Source organism: Mesoplodon bidens, assembly GCF_964165515.1.
Source record: "Mesoplodon bidens genome assembly, chromosome: 9".
In the NCBI taxonomy this organism is placed as follows: Eukaryota; Metazoa; Chordata; class Mammalia; order Artiodactyla; family Ziphiidae; genus Mesoplodon; species Mesoplodon bidens.
In genome coordinates, this window is record NC_138166.1 from 59,860,624 (window position 1) to 59,878,285 (window position 17,662).

At 42.0% G+C, this 17,662-nt stretch overlaps 1 protein-coding gene across 1 annotated transcript in view; it reads left to right on the forward strand.

The window, feature by feature from the left end:
* Window positions 1-17,662, forward strand: part of CHN2 (chimerin 2) — a 346,590-nt gene that overhangs the window by 297,894 nt on the left and 31,034 nt on the right. The window contains exons 7-8 of the mRNA XM_081243907.1: window positions 171-248; window positions 16,271-16,355. Coding sequence (XP_081100033.1) covers window positions 171-248; window positions 16,271-16,355 — 163 coding nt within the window. The remainder of the gene's footprint in view (window positions 1-170; window positions 249-16,270; window positions 16,356-17,662) is intronic.

The following is a 17,662-nucleotide window of genomic DNA, read 5'->3' on the forward strand; positions in this document are numbered from 1 at the left end:
CTATGTTCTCCGAGGAACTGTGGCTGGAAAATGAGAAAAAGTGTGCTGTGGTTCGGAAGCCTAAGCAAGGCAGGAAACGCCAGGAGCTGCTGGCCGTGGCCTTGGGGGTGAAGGTGGGAGTCAAAGGCAGCTTTCTTTGGCCCCCTCTCAAACTCTTTGCCTGTCCACAGATCTCCTCCCTCGTCCGAAGGGCCGCCCTCTCACACAACGACAACCACTTCAACTATGAGAAGACACACAACTTTAAGGTAAGGGAGCCTCTGCTTTCTTTCTTCTGTTATAAAAGGGCAGCTGGAGAGCTCCAGTTTTATGTTTTCCACCTGGTCTTTGATGGTAAAGTAACGAGACAGCAAATTCCTCTGCTTTCCACATTTAGTTACTTGCTTTGAATCAAATCAAACGGGAGATTTCAGAAAGCAGTTTTCTTGATGCTGATGCTTAGAAACACCTTTATGTATGTTAACTTAGTTCTGGAGAACTGGGCCCATTTCCTCTTCACATTCCCACGTCCAATGAAAGAAAAACAGAGCATGCCCAATCTTTGGCATTTAGAGATCATCTGGTGAATATCAAGCAGTCCTTTTCCACTGGGAGTAGCAGTAAAGAATATTGTTATCTCTGAGCAAGTGAAAACAGTTGCCCGTTTCACATTTTGTGTTTTGTCTTTTGTTTTCGGGGATGCTAACTCTTTTGGTTTATGTGTAGACAGCTGTGAAAGCAAATGACGACAGGAGATACCATCCAGTAGCTTTTGTCTGTGCTCTGGGTGCAGGGGGCACCCTGGCAGCCTTACCAGTCTCCTTCTGGTCACAGCCTTGGTCCTGCTCACCAGCCCAAACAAAAAGATATGGAGAGCTGGTGGCGGTTTAAGTGGATTTTCCCATGTGAATTTATAAACTGGAAATACTGCTATCTTCATTTCAGACTAGCAGTTGTAGAAACGGCCTGCCGTCAGAAAATTACGCCTCTTTCCCTTGCCCTGATGTGTTTTCCAAGAAGCTCTGGGAGGAGGTTCTGATGCCAAATTGCCTGGCTTGAGATGCCATTGAGTGCAGGAGAGACAGGACCGTGTTAGAGGTTTTACCCCAGCAAATGGGCTGACAGTGTGGAAGCTGGAGAGAGTGGAGATGAGGGATCCAGGAAGAAAAGAAGAGACGGGGGCAGCTAAATGTAAATTGTATTCTCTTTTACAGACTCGTTTCCCTTAGGGCCAGAAACCCGAGTAACAACTGGAACTAGATAACCCTTTGTCAGAAGTGACCAGGGAGACCTAGTTTCTTCTGTTGCTTTCCTATCCTTCCTACGGACAGATGTGTGTCTATTAAATATACATTTGCGTTAGTTTGGTCTGTTTGCCCTGCTTCTGTTTTTAGAAAGCAAGCAGCTCAGGCATTTGCATGCTATAATTGACCTGAGGCATGGAATTTATTCAGCTCTCCATATTTAGCATGAGGGTGAAGAATTGCATTAGATAGGTCCTCATCCATGCCAAGGCTTTTGCTATTTCTCTCATCAATGAATAGTGATAGGTCTAATTTGGGGCATCACTGAGTAGAGACAGGTCTAATTTATGTTTTTTCTCTTTCCTGTCTTTACCCTAATTTTTTTTTTTTTTTTTTTTTTGCCTTAAGAAAGTATTTTTCTGACTTCTGGCAGAAATCCCTGATTTTTTGCATCCTATAGATGCACTGCCATGAATGGTAGGATGGATCTTGGCCTTGCACATTTTTTTTCCTTCCTCTTGAAAATTCTGATTCTTTTGGCTTTAAGATACAATTGGAATTTTGCCCTACGCAGTTATGTGTTTACATGGGCTAGCTTCTCTCTGTAGATACTCTGAGTTTGTGTGAAAAATACCCAAGTGTATTTAGTTGACTGATAGTTTCAAAACTAATTTCAGTCTTTTTAAATCTTAGATCTCTGCATGGGACATAAACACATTTAAAACAAAAAGTTAGTTGAATCTTACTATCTTAAATAGTTCTGTTGCTAACATGAACTATATTAATTATTTCTCACTAAAAAACACCAACAGCTTTTTAAATGTTTGCTTTAAAAGTCAGTATCTATTAACTATATCTATTAACAATATCTCTTCTAACTTACTGCTATTAAAAGAAGAAAAGGCAGAGAACAGACAGGTTGTCAGAGGGGAATACACAAGCCAGACAGGAGCGTTTCTCTTCCGTGTTTTAAATAGACATCTTTGAGACATAACAGACCCTTGAGTCGCTGTGTCAGTTGACTGTGGCTTTCAATGGTACTGCGCGTGCCACTGTCCTTAAGAATGAGTGGCTGAGGCAGGAGGAGGGGTGGCTCTTTCTGTCACTCCTTTCCCCATCCCCGCCTCATTCAGCCCTCTCCTCACCTCCCAACCAACTTTAAGTGGGACCTCTGCATGGTCTTTAGAAGAACATTCTAAAAGCAGGTCCCTGCTATAAATAGAGCAGTGGGGTTTTAGTAACATGCCACTGACCTAACAGAAGAAAGAAAGGTCTTATCAAAGGCCCCTGACATCTGCTTGGAATCTGTTTTATATCTTAAATTTGCAGTAAGTTTTTATTTATATTAACTTCTAGTAGGCTTTGTTCTGAAACTTTCTTGATTTGTAATTTGGGTTATTATTGGAGGGTATTATGTGTCTGGCATAGAGAAAGTGTTTAAAAAGAACAAGTAATCACATGCTTATCAACAAATAAACCTTGCGAGGCCCTGTCTGCACTCTCGCCTAGAGGCCTCCTACCAGAGAGTCAAATCTGCCAGCGGATCTTGATGCCTCACTTCAGAACAGGATTTTCCGCCCCAGTCAGGACTATTCCCCGGGTAAAAAGCCCTCTCCTCACTCTCCCCAGGAGCTTCATCACAAGCAATGAATAGATAACCTATAATGAAAAGGATCTGAAAAAGAATACATACATATATATATACATATATATATATATAATATAACCGAATCACTTTGCTGTACACCTGAAACTAACACATCTTTGTAAATCAGCTATTCTTCAAATTAAAAAAAAAAAAATTCAAGGGCTTCCCTGGTGGCGCAGTGGTTGAGAGTCCGCCTGGAGATGCAGGGGACACGGGTTCGTGCCCCGGTCCGGGAGGATCCCACATGCCGTGGAGTGGCTGGGCCCGTGAGCCATGGCCACTGGGCCTGCGTGTCCGGAGCCTGTGCTCCGCAACGGGAGAGGCCACAACAGTGAGAGGCCCGCGTACCGCAAAAAAAAAAAAAAAAAAAATTCAATACTTACAATTTTAAAAAAGAGCAATGAATGGAAACTCCTGACACGGTACAGGTTGGAACCCCTCCCGCTGTGCTCTTTGAGAAGGCTCCCTGTCACTGCTCCTGAGGGCATATCTACTGCCCTTGCTTTCCAAACAAAGCGTGTCTAGGAAAAGCTGAAATTCAGCTCTGGAAACAAAAGGTTTCGGAAGCAAATTAAAGTTGCGCCTCATTTCATGCAGTAATTATATACTTTTCAACACTGTATACAAATGCGATTGTTGCTGATTTAAATCCTAAATTCTCAGGATTACTTGTACATACTAGGAGCTAAGAGTAGTTGTTGAAGGAATGATGACATTAGCAGACTGCTCTCTAAAATGAAAACTGTTTGATATATAGAAAAGCCGTTCTGTTATTTAACGTGTTTTATGTCCGCATCTCTCTTTATCCATGGGACTGAAAGAGGCACCCTCCCGTAGGTAGACTAGCTCTCTTTTAGAGGACCTGCCCTAAGAACACCTTATGGCTGAGCCCTGGAGCCCTCGAGAACCCTGCAGCCCCATCAGTCTGGATAACTGTCCTTCCTTCCCCACTTAGCACAGGGATGAGGTAGCTGTGGCCAGCTTGGTACTCCTGCCCACAGAGTGCTCTTTGGCAAGGAGCTTAATTCTCTGAGCGTCAGTTTCCTCATCTGTAAAATGGGAGTGCTGTAAGGTTTAACGAATACATGTAAATCACTCAAGGTCACTGGCACCCAGTAAGGTTGGCTACTATTATTACTTTATTCTTCATCTTTTCGTGTCTCTCATTTTTCTTGAGTTTTGATGTTTAGCTTTCTCTGTCTCTGTATTTCTTATTTTCTGCCTTCACTTCTTCCTGTCCTTTTTTTCTATCATCTCTTTCTTCTTCTCAACACGATGTAATTAAAAAATGAAAGAGCATTCCAGGCAGTGCAAAGGACATGAGTCAGAACTTGGAATTAGAAATGAGCCAAGGGTGAACAGGGTACAGGGAAGATACCATCCAAGAGAGAGAGTTGCTCACTGCACATCTAGAGAGTCAGCTGGGGCGGGGCGGGTGGCCACAGCCTGCTGACCCATTGGCACTTGGTGCACTTAGCCCACTCACGCTCTCAGCCTTCCCAATCTGCATGTGTGTGTACATCACTCACTCCTTTTCCTGAATTCTCTCCCTCCACCCAGGTACTTGAGGGGCACTCTTCTCTCCCTATATGCAATATGCATGGAGAGCAAAGGTCCAGAAAGTTCTAAACGTTAAAGAGCAGACCACCCGATCCCGACCTCACCTGTGTTCCCCATCCCACCAATCCCTCCCCCAGCCCTCCCCCAGGCCTCCCCTGTCCATCTTCCCTTCAAACCTCTTCTATCCCCATCCATCCCTTTCCCACCCCTCTGCCAACTTTACTTTCATCCATAGCATTGATCACCAGCTGACATTGTACACATGTATTTATGTGTTTGCCTTCCCCTTATCAGAAAGAAGGACCCTGCTGGGTGGGGGAAAAGGGGTGGAGATAGAGACTTTTGTCTGTTTTACTTTCTGCAGAAATCCCAGTGTCTCAATCAGGGCCTGGCCCAGAGCCGACTGTCAGTGAATATGTTGACAGGATGTGTAGCAGGTATCTCCTGACCCTGCCTACCTAAGCTTGCACTTTCCCTCCTCACTCCCCGTCCCACAGTTTGCCCTCATTCGGGGCTTGTTGTGCTCGTGTTAGTTGTGCTCCAGTCCTTCCAGGTGGTGGGTAGCGGTCCTTGCCAGGGTCACCAACTGTGCTACCCAGTATCTTATATGCAGGCAAGCGGAGGAGACACATGCCCGGTTTACTCCCACTGTCCCAGCTTCCTGTGTGGTGACTCTCAAAAGTGGCCTTGACTGGGCTTAAGTTAACGGTTGCCAACTTGCCCTTTTATGTCTCCCACTCTCCATAGACGAGGCTGCACCAGCAGCATCCTTTTCCTGCAGTACACTGTGTGTACGTGCGCGCTCGTGCAGTACCTCCCACCCCTAAGATTCTGGGGGCCAGGACAAGAAGTCCAGGAGGCTGAGAGTGTGTGGCAGGGTGTGTCAGCACCACGACCTCCCAGTTTGGGTTTTGTGGCTCCCTGACGGTTTCTATGCCTATCATCAGTTTCTGCATTCTCATCAATCTGGTGGTCATTTGCTTTGCAACAAGCCATATGTGCTTCCCACGTGCAAACCCCTTGCTTTTCCTCATCTTTTTTGGCCTCATAAAATGTGCCATCACCTCACCCCCAATACCTTGCCCGCCCCGCATTCTCGCGGGCAGGCAGGGGCCCCTGCCTGTCCTGGTCCCGCTTCCGTGTGCCTGGGGAAAAGGGTGGTTGGGTTTTGCACCTGCATTTTGGCACAGGCAGAAATCACTTCAGAAATGGTTGTGAGTTTTATTTTGTTTCTTTTGTTTAAGAATCAGAAAAGGCTGTTTTGGCAGAAGCAAGTCTGGAAGGAACAATTCAAGGAAAGGCTACCTTCATCACCTTGAATATAAAATGAGGGACTCAAAGTGAGACCGGAATAAATAGGCTTGGAAATACTGGGCTTTACGAAGAAAATAAGGCTTCTGCTCTCAAAGTGCTATGAAGATGAGTCATTTTTATCTACTGTAGCCTGGCTCCCCCATTATAGTTATTAGAAACCCCTTATTTTCAAATAATAGAACCCTTGGAAACCATCTTAAGTGAAATAATAGGCAGGCCTCATGGAGCCCCCCAGGGACTGCTCAGAACTCAGGCAGGGAGGAAGCAGGAACTGGGGGTACACCGGGACCCACTGTCTCCTTCTCTACTCCCTCCCTCCCTCTCTTCCATTCTCTCCCTCCCCCGCCCTTCCCATCATTTCATTGCTTTCTACTCTCATTGTTCTCTCCCTGCACAAAAATATCTTAGTCCATATCGTCTGCAGAATATGGCTGATGATAACTCCCTGGTTTACATATTACAAAGACCAGCCACAAAATCCCAATTCTAAATTTCCAGAGAGAGAATTGGAATAGCCTGACTTAGACCAGGTGTCTACTATGCTCACATAACTCTGGCCGTGGAGGTCACCCCCCCCCCCCGTAATTACATGGATGGGACTATAGGATGTCTGGAGGATGGATGGTACCCAGGTTATGTGTGAAAGAAAGGAATCCTCCCAGGTAGATAGCCTGGAGATGTCAGCTGTAATCCTTTCCTCCTTGTTTTGAAGAATTCCACTTAAAGTTTCACATCAAAGTCCAGCTCTTTCCACTGGGTTCTGCCTGAAGGAAGTCATGAAGCTACTCTGAACCTTGATGTTATTATTAATATTAGTATCTGAGAGCCTGGGCATTCTGCAGCACCAGTTAGTCTTGTCGTCTGTTTGGGTATAAGGAAGAGTCTCTATTCTTTTAGTTCCATCTTTTACAAAGTGTACCCATTGCTGTTGTGCCATTTTGGAGCTAGGACTAGGCCTCAGCAAACCTGGGAAGTAAATGAGGTTTGTGTCTGGCAAACTCTCCACCCTCTTCCCCTGGACTGGTTCTCCTGCCCCCCTTCCATTGCTCCTATCTGCCGAGTTACTCCATGGAACCACCCTGCTGAGACCTGCCAGCCCTAGTTTCTAGATCTCAGCTTCTCCTTCTCCATGTCATCTGGAGGCTTTGCATTCTACAAATTGGCTACACATGAGGGTTAATTTGAACTATCACCTGTTTCCTGACAAGGCAGCCTGGTAGGTTGCACGAAAACCCTTTCTTCTGTGATTCACCAAGATTTACTATTACTCCACAGATAGTATGTGCTCATTTTAAAAAGGGCTTGTTCATGAAAATGACAGCTAGATTAATCTAGTAGTCGTGTTTTAAATGAGTCCTCTTGAGACCAGTGGCACGATGCCTTTCTGCAATGGAATTTCATTCATGGCAGGGATTTTGGCCAAGGAGGAAACAAGTTTTGGACAAGGCTCTCACATAGGTGAGTACCTTCTCTGCCTGCCAGGGTCTGACCTAAAGCTTATCTTATACCTCCTTGGCATGTTTTTATGTAAATACTGGGACACTGTCATTGTAAATCCTTTACAAACCAGCAGAGCCCGGTAGAAAGGAAATAGGCTTTGACAGCTAACCCAACAGAGACTCCTTGCTTAGGCCACACACCAGGCAAGTGGCTTGGCCAAGGTGTTCCACAAATGTAAATCATTTACTAACAAGTCTGGCCCATATAAAATGCTTAGTCGTTATTAATTTTATGTTGAGTTTTTTTTATGCCAAAGAACATTTCATTCAAAGGGACTATTCTAAATGACTAAATGGCTGATTCTGGCTTTTTAAGTCTAGAGAAATACTCCTTTTGTGTTTTGTGGAGAGAAAAAAAAACACCAGTGATCACTGTACGTATTAGTTGGGTATAAGTTCTAAGAAGAGGTAACTATTTAGACATTCTTTTTTTTATTCAGCAAATACAGACTGAGGGCCAATTATGTGCCAGGCACTGCCAGGTACAAGAAAGATGGTGGTGACATAAGAATGTGAGCTCTTCTCCTGCTAGGTGGTTCTCAACCAGAGCAGTTTTGCTCCCCAGGGGACATTTGGCAATGGAGACATTTCTCATTCTCATGACTGGCATCTAGCAGAGGCCAGGGATGCTGTGAAACATCCTACAAGGCCCAGGACAGTCCCCACCTGAGTTATCGGCCCCAAGGTCAATAATTCCAAGGCTGAGAAAACTTGCAGTTGACAATGGGGGCCCTGGTGGTCTTTGAGCAGGGAACGATGTTGGTGCTGATGCCCTCATCAACCTGAGAGGAAGTCAGCCAGCATAAGGATATCTCATTATATGCAATGGGGAGAATCCCAAAAAGCTTTGTGGCAGTCAATGTTTTAGAAATGAAATCCTGTTTTAAATGTACTAGAACAGCTGCTGAATAGACGCATCTGGTGGGGGAGGGTGGGGTCAGTGGTGCCACGGTGGAGAAACCTGGCTGTCCCATGGCATCTGTTCAGCAGGCCTCACAGGAAAACCCAGAGTCTTCAGTCACAGGCCCAGTGATTCCCCTTGGCTATTTCCCTACATCTGAAAAGGTTCACTTCAAGGCCAGTATTTCATCTGATCTTGCAAGAGGGAAAAGTCCAAAGTTTAACCTAATTTCTCACACAAGTTCAATGTCACATGATGATGGGAAATGCAGTCGATTATAGGAAAAACCCTTGGCTGAGATGAGGAGGCCAAGTGCTGCTGACCATCTGGGTGACCGTGGACAAGCCACCTGTCCTCCAGCCGCCCAGGTAACTCTGGGCAAAAGCTAGACTAGATGAGCCCCAAACACAGAGACTTGTAGCTGAAAATGACTTTAGCCATTTCCAGCCCCTTATTCTCTGCATAGAAAGGAGCTAAGAAAAAATTGCCTTTGATCAAGAATCCTTTTCATATCAAAGTAAAAGAATGAAGTTCTCATTTTAATAGGAGTAATAAAAATGACAAACTGAGGTGATGTGGTTTTAGTCTCTACCCATGACTCTCTGTCAAGGGTACTTTGTCCCCAAGAGCATACTGGGCAATATCTGGAGACATCTGTGGTTGTTCCAGCTGAGGGGTTGCTACTGGCATCTAGTGGGTAAAGGCCAGGGATACTGCTAACTATCCTACAATGCACAAAGGCTTATCCAGCCCAAAATGTCAGTAGTGCCAAGGTTGAGAAACGCTGATGTATACTGATAAGGAAAAGCAAAATTTCTCAAATGTAGCACATCATAAATAGCACTTTCTGTTTCTTATGGTCTAGAACCTGGGCTGAGCTGATTATACACTTGGGCGGTGTCTACACTGACCCATCAAAACATATTTGTTATGAAACCACCAGAGAATACTGCTTTCCAGATTCAGCAGATGTGAGACAAATAACATCCTGCTCACTTATAAAGAGTCAAGTTGGGGGATACTTGCTAAACGCCTGAGATTTTTCTTGACAACTCTTCTTGCTCTTGTTTTTCCTAAGTGGCTATTCCTGGGCTGTTTGTCAAACAGACTTTATCTCCTGTAATATCATCTTTTTCTGTTTGGTGTGGTTTTTGAATTCCAGGCAGACCAGGCCCAGTATAATAGTCTTGGACAGACATTCTTCCTGTCTGGGGTATTTTCTTCCTGTCTGGGGTATTTTAGTTACTGCCCTAAAGTTTGCAAAATGTTCTTTTTTCTGAAAAGATACTCTTGAAAATCAATAAACTGCAGAGAATGGAAAAAGCTGATCAGTGACTTTTCAAGATATGGGGCATTTCATTGGGAGAGTAAACATAATAACTCAATCCAAAATAGAATGGATCCAGAGAGTGTACCCTCAGCATTTACATATAGCCTACTGTCTAGAGATTGTCCTTGTGAACCCAAAAGAAAATTGAACGATATATCAGCCGTGAAAATAAACAACATTGCATCACAAAGCGGAAATTAGGCAATGGACCTAAAATAATGTTTAACTAACTTTACATTCCCTTCTGTCCCCATTTTGCTATATTTCTGGGGAATGTGTATTTGTGAGGACAATAAGTGGAGCTCTGTGCTATTCAGAAATGTCTGCCTGCATTTGTTTGGCTGAAGAAATTAGATGGAAGGCAGTGGGGAAGCACTGATGGGAAAGGCTGTTGGTAAATATGAGCAGGGCCAATAAGCATTAAATGCAATCTTGATATGCTTAGTTATTTTTTAAAATATGACAAAAAGTGAAATTTTAGAAAATCTGTGATTAGTGTATCCTGTATTTGGTGAAGCATCCAGTAGACCAGTTTCCATTTTGTCAGTGTATGGTAAACACTGTAGCTACTCTCCTAATTCCTAAATACTGCATTTTTATTTTTACCCCAAGGCATGTTATTTCCCATGTGATTTCTTCATCCATTGGAGATGTTCCAGATAAGAATTTTGTCACTCCTTTTTTTTTTTTTTTGCATGACCTACATGAAAAGAATGCCTTTAAAAAGCCAAACACACCTTCACTGGCCTTTGGTTGTGCTGTTTCCTCTTCTTGGAATGTTCTCCCCGAGTTATCTGCCTCTCCAGGTCAACATCATCAGCTCCCCATCAGCCTAATCTTTCCCAGTCTAGTGAACTCCTATCCATCCTTCAAAAACCCAGTTCAAATATCTCTTTCCCCAGCCTTCTCAGGAAGAATTTATTATTCTCTCCAGTATCCTACCATAGGATAATTATTTATGTTGCCCGTTTATTCTTGTAGATGAGATCCTTGAGTGCAGGAAGGTTTTGCTCCCCTGATCTATTTTGACTTTGTTTTCCAAGGACTAGTATAGTGCCAGGTTAAAAGTAGGCAATCAGCATGTAAGTATTGAATAAATGAGTGAATAATGAGTGGGTGAATGGGTGGATGAACTGGGAAATGGTTCCCCTCTCTGACATCCTTCCCCCACCAATTTGTAATGCCATTTCTGAGATATATCAAGTATCCATATATGTGTGATTTGGTTTCTGATCTTTCCACTCTGTACCACTGGTCTCTTTGTCCATCCTGCATGGTGTTTTACTTTTTTTTTTTAAACTATAGAAGTCTTGATATACAGTCGGATGTGTTTTCTTATGTTCTTCTACTTATTCAAAATTATCGTCGCAATTTCTTTCTGCTCTATTCTTCCATATAGATTGTAGGGTCATCTTGTCAAGTTTTGTGAAAAGCACCATGGAGACTTTGCTTGAAATTGCATTGAATTTAAAGGTTCATTTGGAGGATAATTGATATATTTACGGTATCGAACGTTGCCATACATGAATATAGAATATCTCCTTACTTAAGTCATTAAGTTAATTATTTTATAATTATTTTAGATGATTGCTGATGCTATGAATGAAGTCTTTAATTTTTATGATTTAACAAAATGAGTTATTGCTGATGTATAACGATGCTACTGATTTCTTCTTATTGCTCTTGTATTAAGTAAACTTGATGGCCTTGTTATTTCTTCCAACCATATATGATGTATTTCTTTGTCTTGTTTTATTATGCTGGCTAAAACTCTGAAGGATAATGCCCAAGAGAAGCACTTATAGCAGGCAGCCTTTTCTTTCTGCTGACTCTAAAGGAAATTATTCTAATGTTTTATCTTTAAATGTGATGTTTATTATATGTGTATCATAGATATCTTTAATCAACCATTTTTAGGAGAGTTCCCTCTATTTCTAGTATGCTAATTGCTATTACTATGAACAGGTGTTGAATTTTATTAACTGTTGGTATTCTAATTTTTTAAATGATTATGTGGTTTCTCTCTCTTGTTTTATTATTGTTATGAATTCTAGTAATATGTCAACTACCTTAAATCCCTGAAATAAACCCTCCTCGGTCATGACATTTAAATATAATGCTACACTCAGTAGGATTTTTATATTTATGTTCATAATTGAAATTGATGTATAATTTTACTTTTATGTACCATTCTTGTATGGTTTTTGAATCAAGATTACATTAGCTTCATTATGTGATTGTGGAGGTTTTCTTTTTTTTCCTCTCTGCTCTGCAGTAGTCTGTATTGGCTAGAGATTGTTTTTTAAAAATTCGATTAAACCTAATAAGATCATTTGGGATCAATGACTATTTGAGGGTAGATGTTTTACTGCAGATTTAATTATTTCATGGGTATAATTGAATTTAGGTTTTCTATATTATGTTGAGTCATTTTGATAATTTATATTCTTTAAGAAAACCATCCATTTCATATAACTTTTAATTTTGTGGGTAGAAAGTTAGCATTCTCGAGGTTTTTGTTTTATATCATTACTGCATCTGCATTCATGTCCTCTCTTTTATTGTTTGTGCCGTTTTTCTTGATCAATTGCCCAAGGTTTGCCTAACTTATAAATCTTTTAAAAAATCACCTGTTAGGTTTTTTGTTTTTTTTGTTTTTTTTCTGTACGCAGGCCTCTCACTGTTGTGGCCTCTCCCGCTGCGGAGCACAGGCTCCGGGAGCACAGGCTCAGCGGCCATGGCTCACGGGCCCAGCCGCTCCACAGCATGTGGGATCCTCCCAGACCAGGGCACGAACCCGTGTCCCCTGCATCGGCAGGCGGACTCTCAACCACTGCGCCACCAGGGAAGCCCCCTGTTAGTTTTTTTAATCCTTTTCTTTTCTTTTTCTTTCTATTTCATTATATTCTACAATAATCTTTTTTGTTTCTTTGTTTTACTGTTTGAATCTTCCATATCCTTTTTTTCATCCTGTTTTTCAGTCCTCTGAAATTAGTCATCTTGTTATTGTTTCATAAACAGGCTTGATTAGATTGGCCTGTGTTTCCCAGTTTTCTTGCTCACCCTGGCTTCTTGAATCCTGTCCTTTCCCACTAGGTTCAATGTGCTTCTTACAGAACTATATTATCCCTAAGTGTATCTTTGAGTGAGGACCTGTGAGTGGAAACTCTTGGCATTTGTCTGAAAATATCTTTATTTCACCCTTGCTTTTGAATGGTAATTAGCTGTGTATAGAAGTTAGGTTGGCAGTAATTTTCTCTGAGCACTTTGTTGAAATCTGTAATCTACTTGTCTCTTTTTTGCAGAGGAGAAGTCTGTTTTCATCCTAATTGCTGTCCTTTCACAAGTAACCTGTTTTTTCAGGATTTTGCTTGTCTCTTTGGTATTCTGCACTTTCACTCTAATCTATATAGGTCTAAATTATTTTTTATTCATCAGGTTTGAGGCTCATTTAGCTTTTCTTAATCTGAGGGTTTTGTGTCTTTTAGCAATTCTGGAAAGATCTCAACTGTTTCTCTTTCTGAATATCGCTTCCATATATGCCCTTAACCCCATCATCTCTCAGCTTTTCAGGATCATCACTCCTTTGCTTCTCTCTCTTCTGCATCTCCAGTCTCTTCTACCTATTGTATCAATCTCATTGACAAGTCAACATGCCCTAATGTCTCCCATCTTTTATTTAAAAAAAAAAAAATCCTCCCAGGGCCCACCCCATATCTCCTTGGAGCTATCTTTGTTGCTCTGCTGGACATCACCACCAAACTTTTTGACGAATTTGCCTACACATTTCTCTACTTCCGTGCCTCCCAGTTATCCTTCAGTTCCCTCGAGTATGACTTCTGCCCTCAACAATCCAGAGACTGCTCTTGCCAAGGTTGCCAGTGACTTCCATGTGTCTGAATCACAGTTCAGCCCTCATTTAACTGGACCTCTTTCCAGCATTCAACCTGGTTGGCCACTCCTTCCCTAAAACACGCTTCACCTCTTGACTTCTGAAACGCTTTACTCTCTTGGTTCTCTCCAAATGTTGGAGCACCATGGGCTTGGAATTGAGCTCTATTTTCCTCATTTTCTATTCTCTATTGCTAATAGGCTTTTTTATTCCATTCACACGATTTTAAATACCATTTACTTGTCACGGATGGCCAAATGTGTACCTCCAGTTCCACTCCTCCTCTGAGTTATTGAATTGTGTGTGAATTCCTGCTTGACCATAAAACTTGGAATCTCAGCAGCATTTTACCTTAAACTGCTCAAAGCTGAATTCTTGAATTTCTCCCAAAAGAACGTCTTCCATATCTCAGCACGTGGCATCACTGTCCACCCGGTTTCTAAAGCTAGAATCTAGGAGTCACTCTTGATTCCTCGCTCCTTCAAATGCCCACATTTATTCTCCTGTCAGGTCCTTTAAATTCTATCTTCAAAAGAGAACTCAAATCCATGCACTTTCTGTCTCTTCCTCCAACATCCTGGTCATGGCCTCTATCATTTCCCAACTAGAAACCACTACCCAGTTTATGAATCTTTTCTGCTTTTAACACTCTCTCTTCCATTTTCAACACAGCGGTCAGAACATCTTTTTTAAAAAATCATCTTCCTACTTGAAGTCCTTCAAGAACTTCCTGTTGGACCTAGATTACAACCAAATCCACACTTGTTAATAAAGCCTGTCCTACCTTCAGCCTCATCCCCATTTCTCTCCCCCTCACTCTGGTGTTCTGGCCACCCTGGCCTTCTAGTCCCTCAGTCACACCAAGCTCTCTTGCTCCTACAGGACCTCCGTAGATTCCTTCTGACTGAAATGCACCCCTCAATGCCCCCACCAGATTGGCTCCTTCTCTTCCTTCAAGCAGCTTGAGGTCACCTTTCAAAAGATGACTTCTTGACCCTCATGGATAACACAGGGGCCTTTCTTAAATCTCTCTAGTAACAGCCTCATTTTTTCTTTTATAGCCCTTTCCTCACCTTTTCTCTCTCTCTTTTTTTTAGATATATTATTAACATATTATTTTATCCATCTTGCAGTTTCAACAGTATATTAGCAATCAACTTTGTTGCCATGATTAACCAGCAGTCCCTTTAGAACACTTCTAGTAAAATATTAAGAAACCTTTGATTGCTGAATTTGTAAAATGTTCAGCTTTCAGTAGGACACTTTACTGAGGAATTCTTTTAGTACCACATTTAATGTGAGTGGGCCTTTCAATGAATCATGGCATTTTGGCTCTGGGAGAATTCAAGTGCTCCCTCGGATGGATTCTCTGCATTCCAGCAAGGGGTGCTTTGTCATATCTTAGTGTCATTTCCTTGCAGCACGATTCTCCATTTTAGTAAAAATAATTCTGAGAGGCTTTTTTTCTCCCCCCCCATCATTTTTCAAAGGAGAAATAGTATAAGGGGGGCAGTTTGCATGTGACAAACTGAAATACCAAAAGACTATTATAACTTAGTTTTATTGCATAGAAACCGTGGTCAGAAGTTGCTCTTTTTGATGGGTTGATTGACTACTTTCTCTGCCTTGACAAATCTGTGAGTGCCATTAGGAGGGAACCAAGCTTGTTTCATTTGTCACTCTATGTACACCCAATTACTAGTATATATAAATAAATAAAGATCTCACAGTGATGCCATTTTTTCTTAAGTAGAGCTCTGATGAACATCTTCCCAAATTGTGACCGTAGTTGTCATCCTGACTATCCAGGCCTGTACAGGCCTCCCAGTCTCTTAAAAAAATAATATTGTATGCATGTCTTTTATTTGTTAATGGAGGTTTAAAACTTTGAAAGTCCTTATATGAGCCACACAGTCTCATAATATTTTAATTTTGTAAAAATTCAAGACCTCTTCCCATAAGATTGATGTGTCCCCACATAGACTGCCTGTGATGGTTTCTGGCTTACTTCAACCACATTTGCTTTCAAGGAATCCCCTAGCTCTGCTTCTTGCATCTCATTGGTCCCAGGGAACATGTATTTTTGTTTTGTTTCATTTTTGTTTTAAATCATGACTTAATACATGGTCCTGTCACAGGTGGACCTGTACCTGAATAATGAGAGATAAGACCATCCTTACTTCATGATGTTCAAAATATTTCACAACTGACTTGACCACCAACCAATGAGACTGGCACCTTGGCCAATCAGAAGGGACTTTCAACCTACACACACCCAGAGGCCACACCGGGGCCTGCTGAATACAGACACCTCTCTGGGGAAGGCAATTCTATAGACCCTATTGGTAGCCTTCATTTTCAGCCAACTCCCTCACTTCTTAAAATGCCTTTTCTGAAAGTGGCTTAAAGCCTTGGAACCTTCTAATTTTCCCATAGTCATGCCTTATTTATACCTACCTGGATATTCTATAGATAGGGCAACTTTGGTCAAAAGGCCACAGTAACTGAGGTCTGCCTTCCAGAACTTGCTGAGCTAAATGCAGGTTATAGCAACCAGCTCAGGCTCTCTTGGGTTTTTCCATACAGTACCTTGTTTGGGGTAGGGAGAGTCTCATTCCTTAGCTGATGGCATGGCCCTGTCCTCTTACTGTTTCTCCACATTCCTTTCTGGCTCTGGTGTGGGGCGTGGAGGCTCAGTGGAGGATTTTCAGAAATCAAAGCACATTTCTGTTTTTTCCAGGTCTGTTCGCAACTCATCCCCACCGGAAAGAAACCGCCCAGTGAGGGATGCTTACTCCCACTCAGGCCTTTGTTTCTTGGCGTCATCTATTCGTTTCACGTCCAAGGCCACCTGCCTCCAGGTGACTGACTTCTCTAACACTTTTCTTCATCTTGGCTCACAGGTCCACACGTTCCGAGGCCCGCACTGGTGTGAATACTGCGCCAACTTCATGTGGGGGCTTATTGCCCAAGGAGTCCGATGCTCAGGTAGGCACAGAGCTTTCCTTCCCCTTTTCCATTTACATCAAGTGCCGCAATGATGAGCTGGAGGGCATCTCTCCAGAGCGGGGAAATAGGCCCAGATTAGCTCAGAAGTCTAGCTTTCTGGAAGATTCAAGGCATCTCTGTGCTTAATGGAGAAACTCCTCTAGGTGTTTGCTAGAAGGAAAAGGAATATCTCTGTTTATACAAGAAAAGAAAAAAATCCAGGGGAGTATATTTTCTTAGGCACCTACCTGCCATCCAAACTAGGTAGCTGTCCTTAAAAGAAAAAACTAAATCAATTCCAATGGAATTGCATAGATAGAAAAGTTACATTGCTTTCCCATCTTCTATTTATCATGCCATTTAGCCTCACCAGTGAACCTTCGGGGAGATGCAGTTATTCTCCCCATTAAATAGATGAAGAAACTGAGCCTTACTGATAATCATTAATTGCCCCTAGCCACATAGTAAGGGGTGGAACATTAATTTGGCTCCAGAGCCCATCATGCCTAGTATTTTTCTGCCATCAGATTAGCAGTGAAAATACACACCTTGATTTGATATCACATATTTTCAAAGTACTTTGAAACCCTAGGTGTTTTTCCACCTAGAACTAGACACACACACCCATTGCTAAGAGCACACAGCACATCTTATTAAGATACATCTAACAAAACAGCAAAGAATTGCCAAATTAATGTGTAACCAGGCTTCCTAATTCATCATGCCATGCTTTTTCTGGCAAATAGTTCCGGCCGGGAGCAAGAATAGCCTCCTGTGATATATTGACTGGGTTTCCACTGACAGCATGACTGATTTCTTTCTTGCTAGGGTATGATTTTAAAAAATAATCCTTATGCAGCATTTAAAATAAGCTAATGAAACTACATTAAGATGATCTGTTTCCTACAAATGAACTTATTTACAAAAAGAAACAGACTCACAGACATAGAAAACAAACTTACGTTTACCAAAGGGGAAAGGTGGTGGGGGAGATAAATTAGGAATTTGGGAGCAACATATACACACTACTATATGTAAAATAGATAAACAAGAAGGACCTACTGTGTAGCACAGGGAACTCTACTCAGTATTTTGTAATAACCTATATGGGAAAAGAATCTGAAAAAGATAGATATATAACTGATCACTTTGCTGTATACCTGAAACTAACACAACACTGTAAACCAACTATACTTCAATAAAAATTTTAAAAATTAAAATTAAAAATGATGATCTATTTCCCCATACTGCCCATTTTGATTCACAGGATCATGGGACCTTAAATCCTTTCTCTGCCTGGAAAGGGC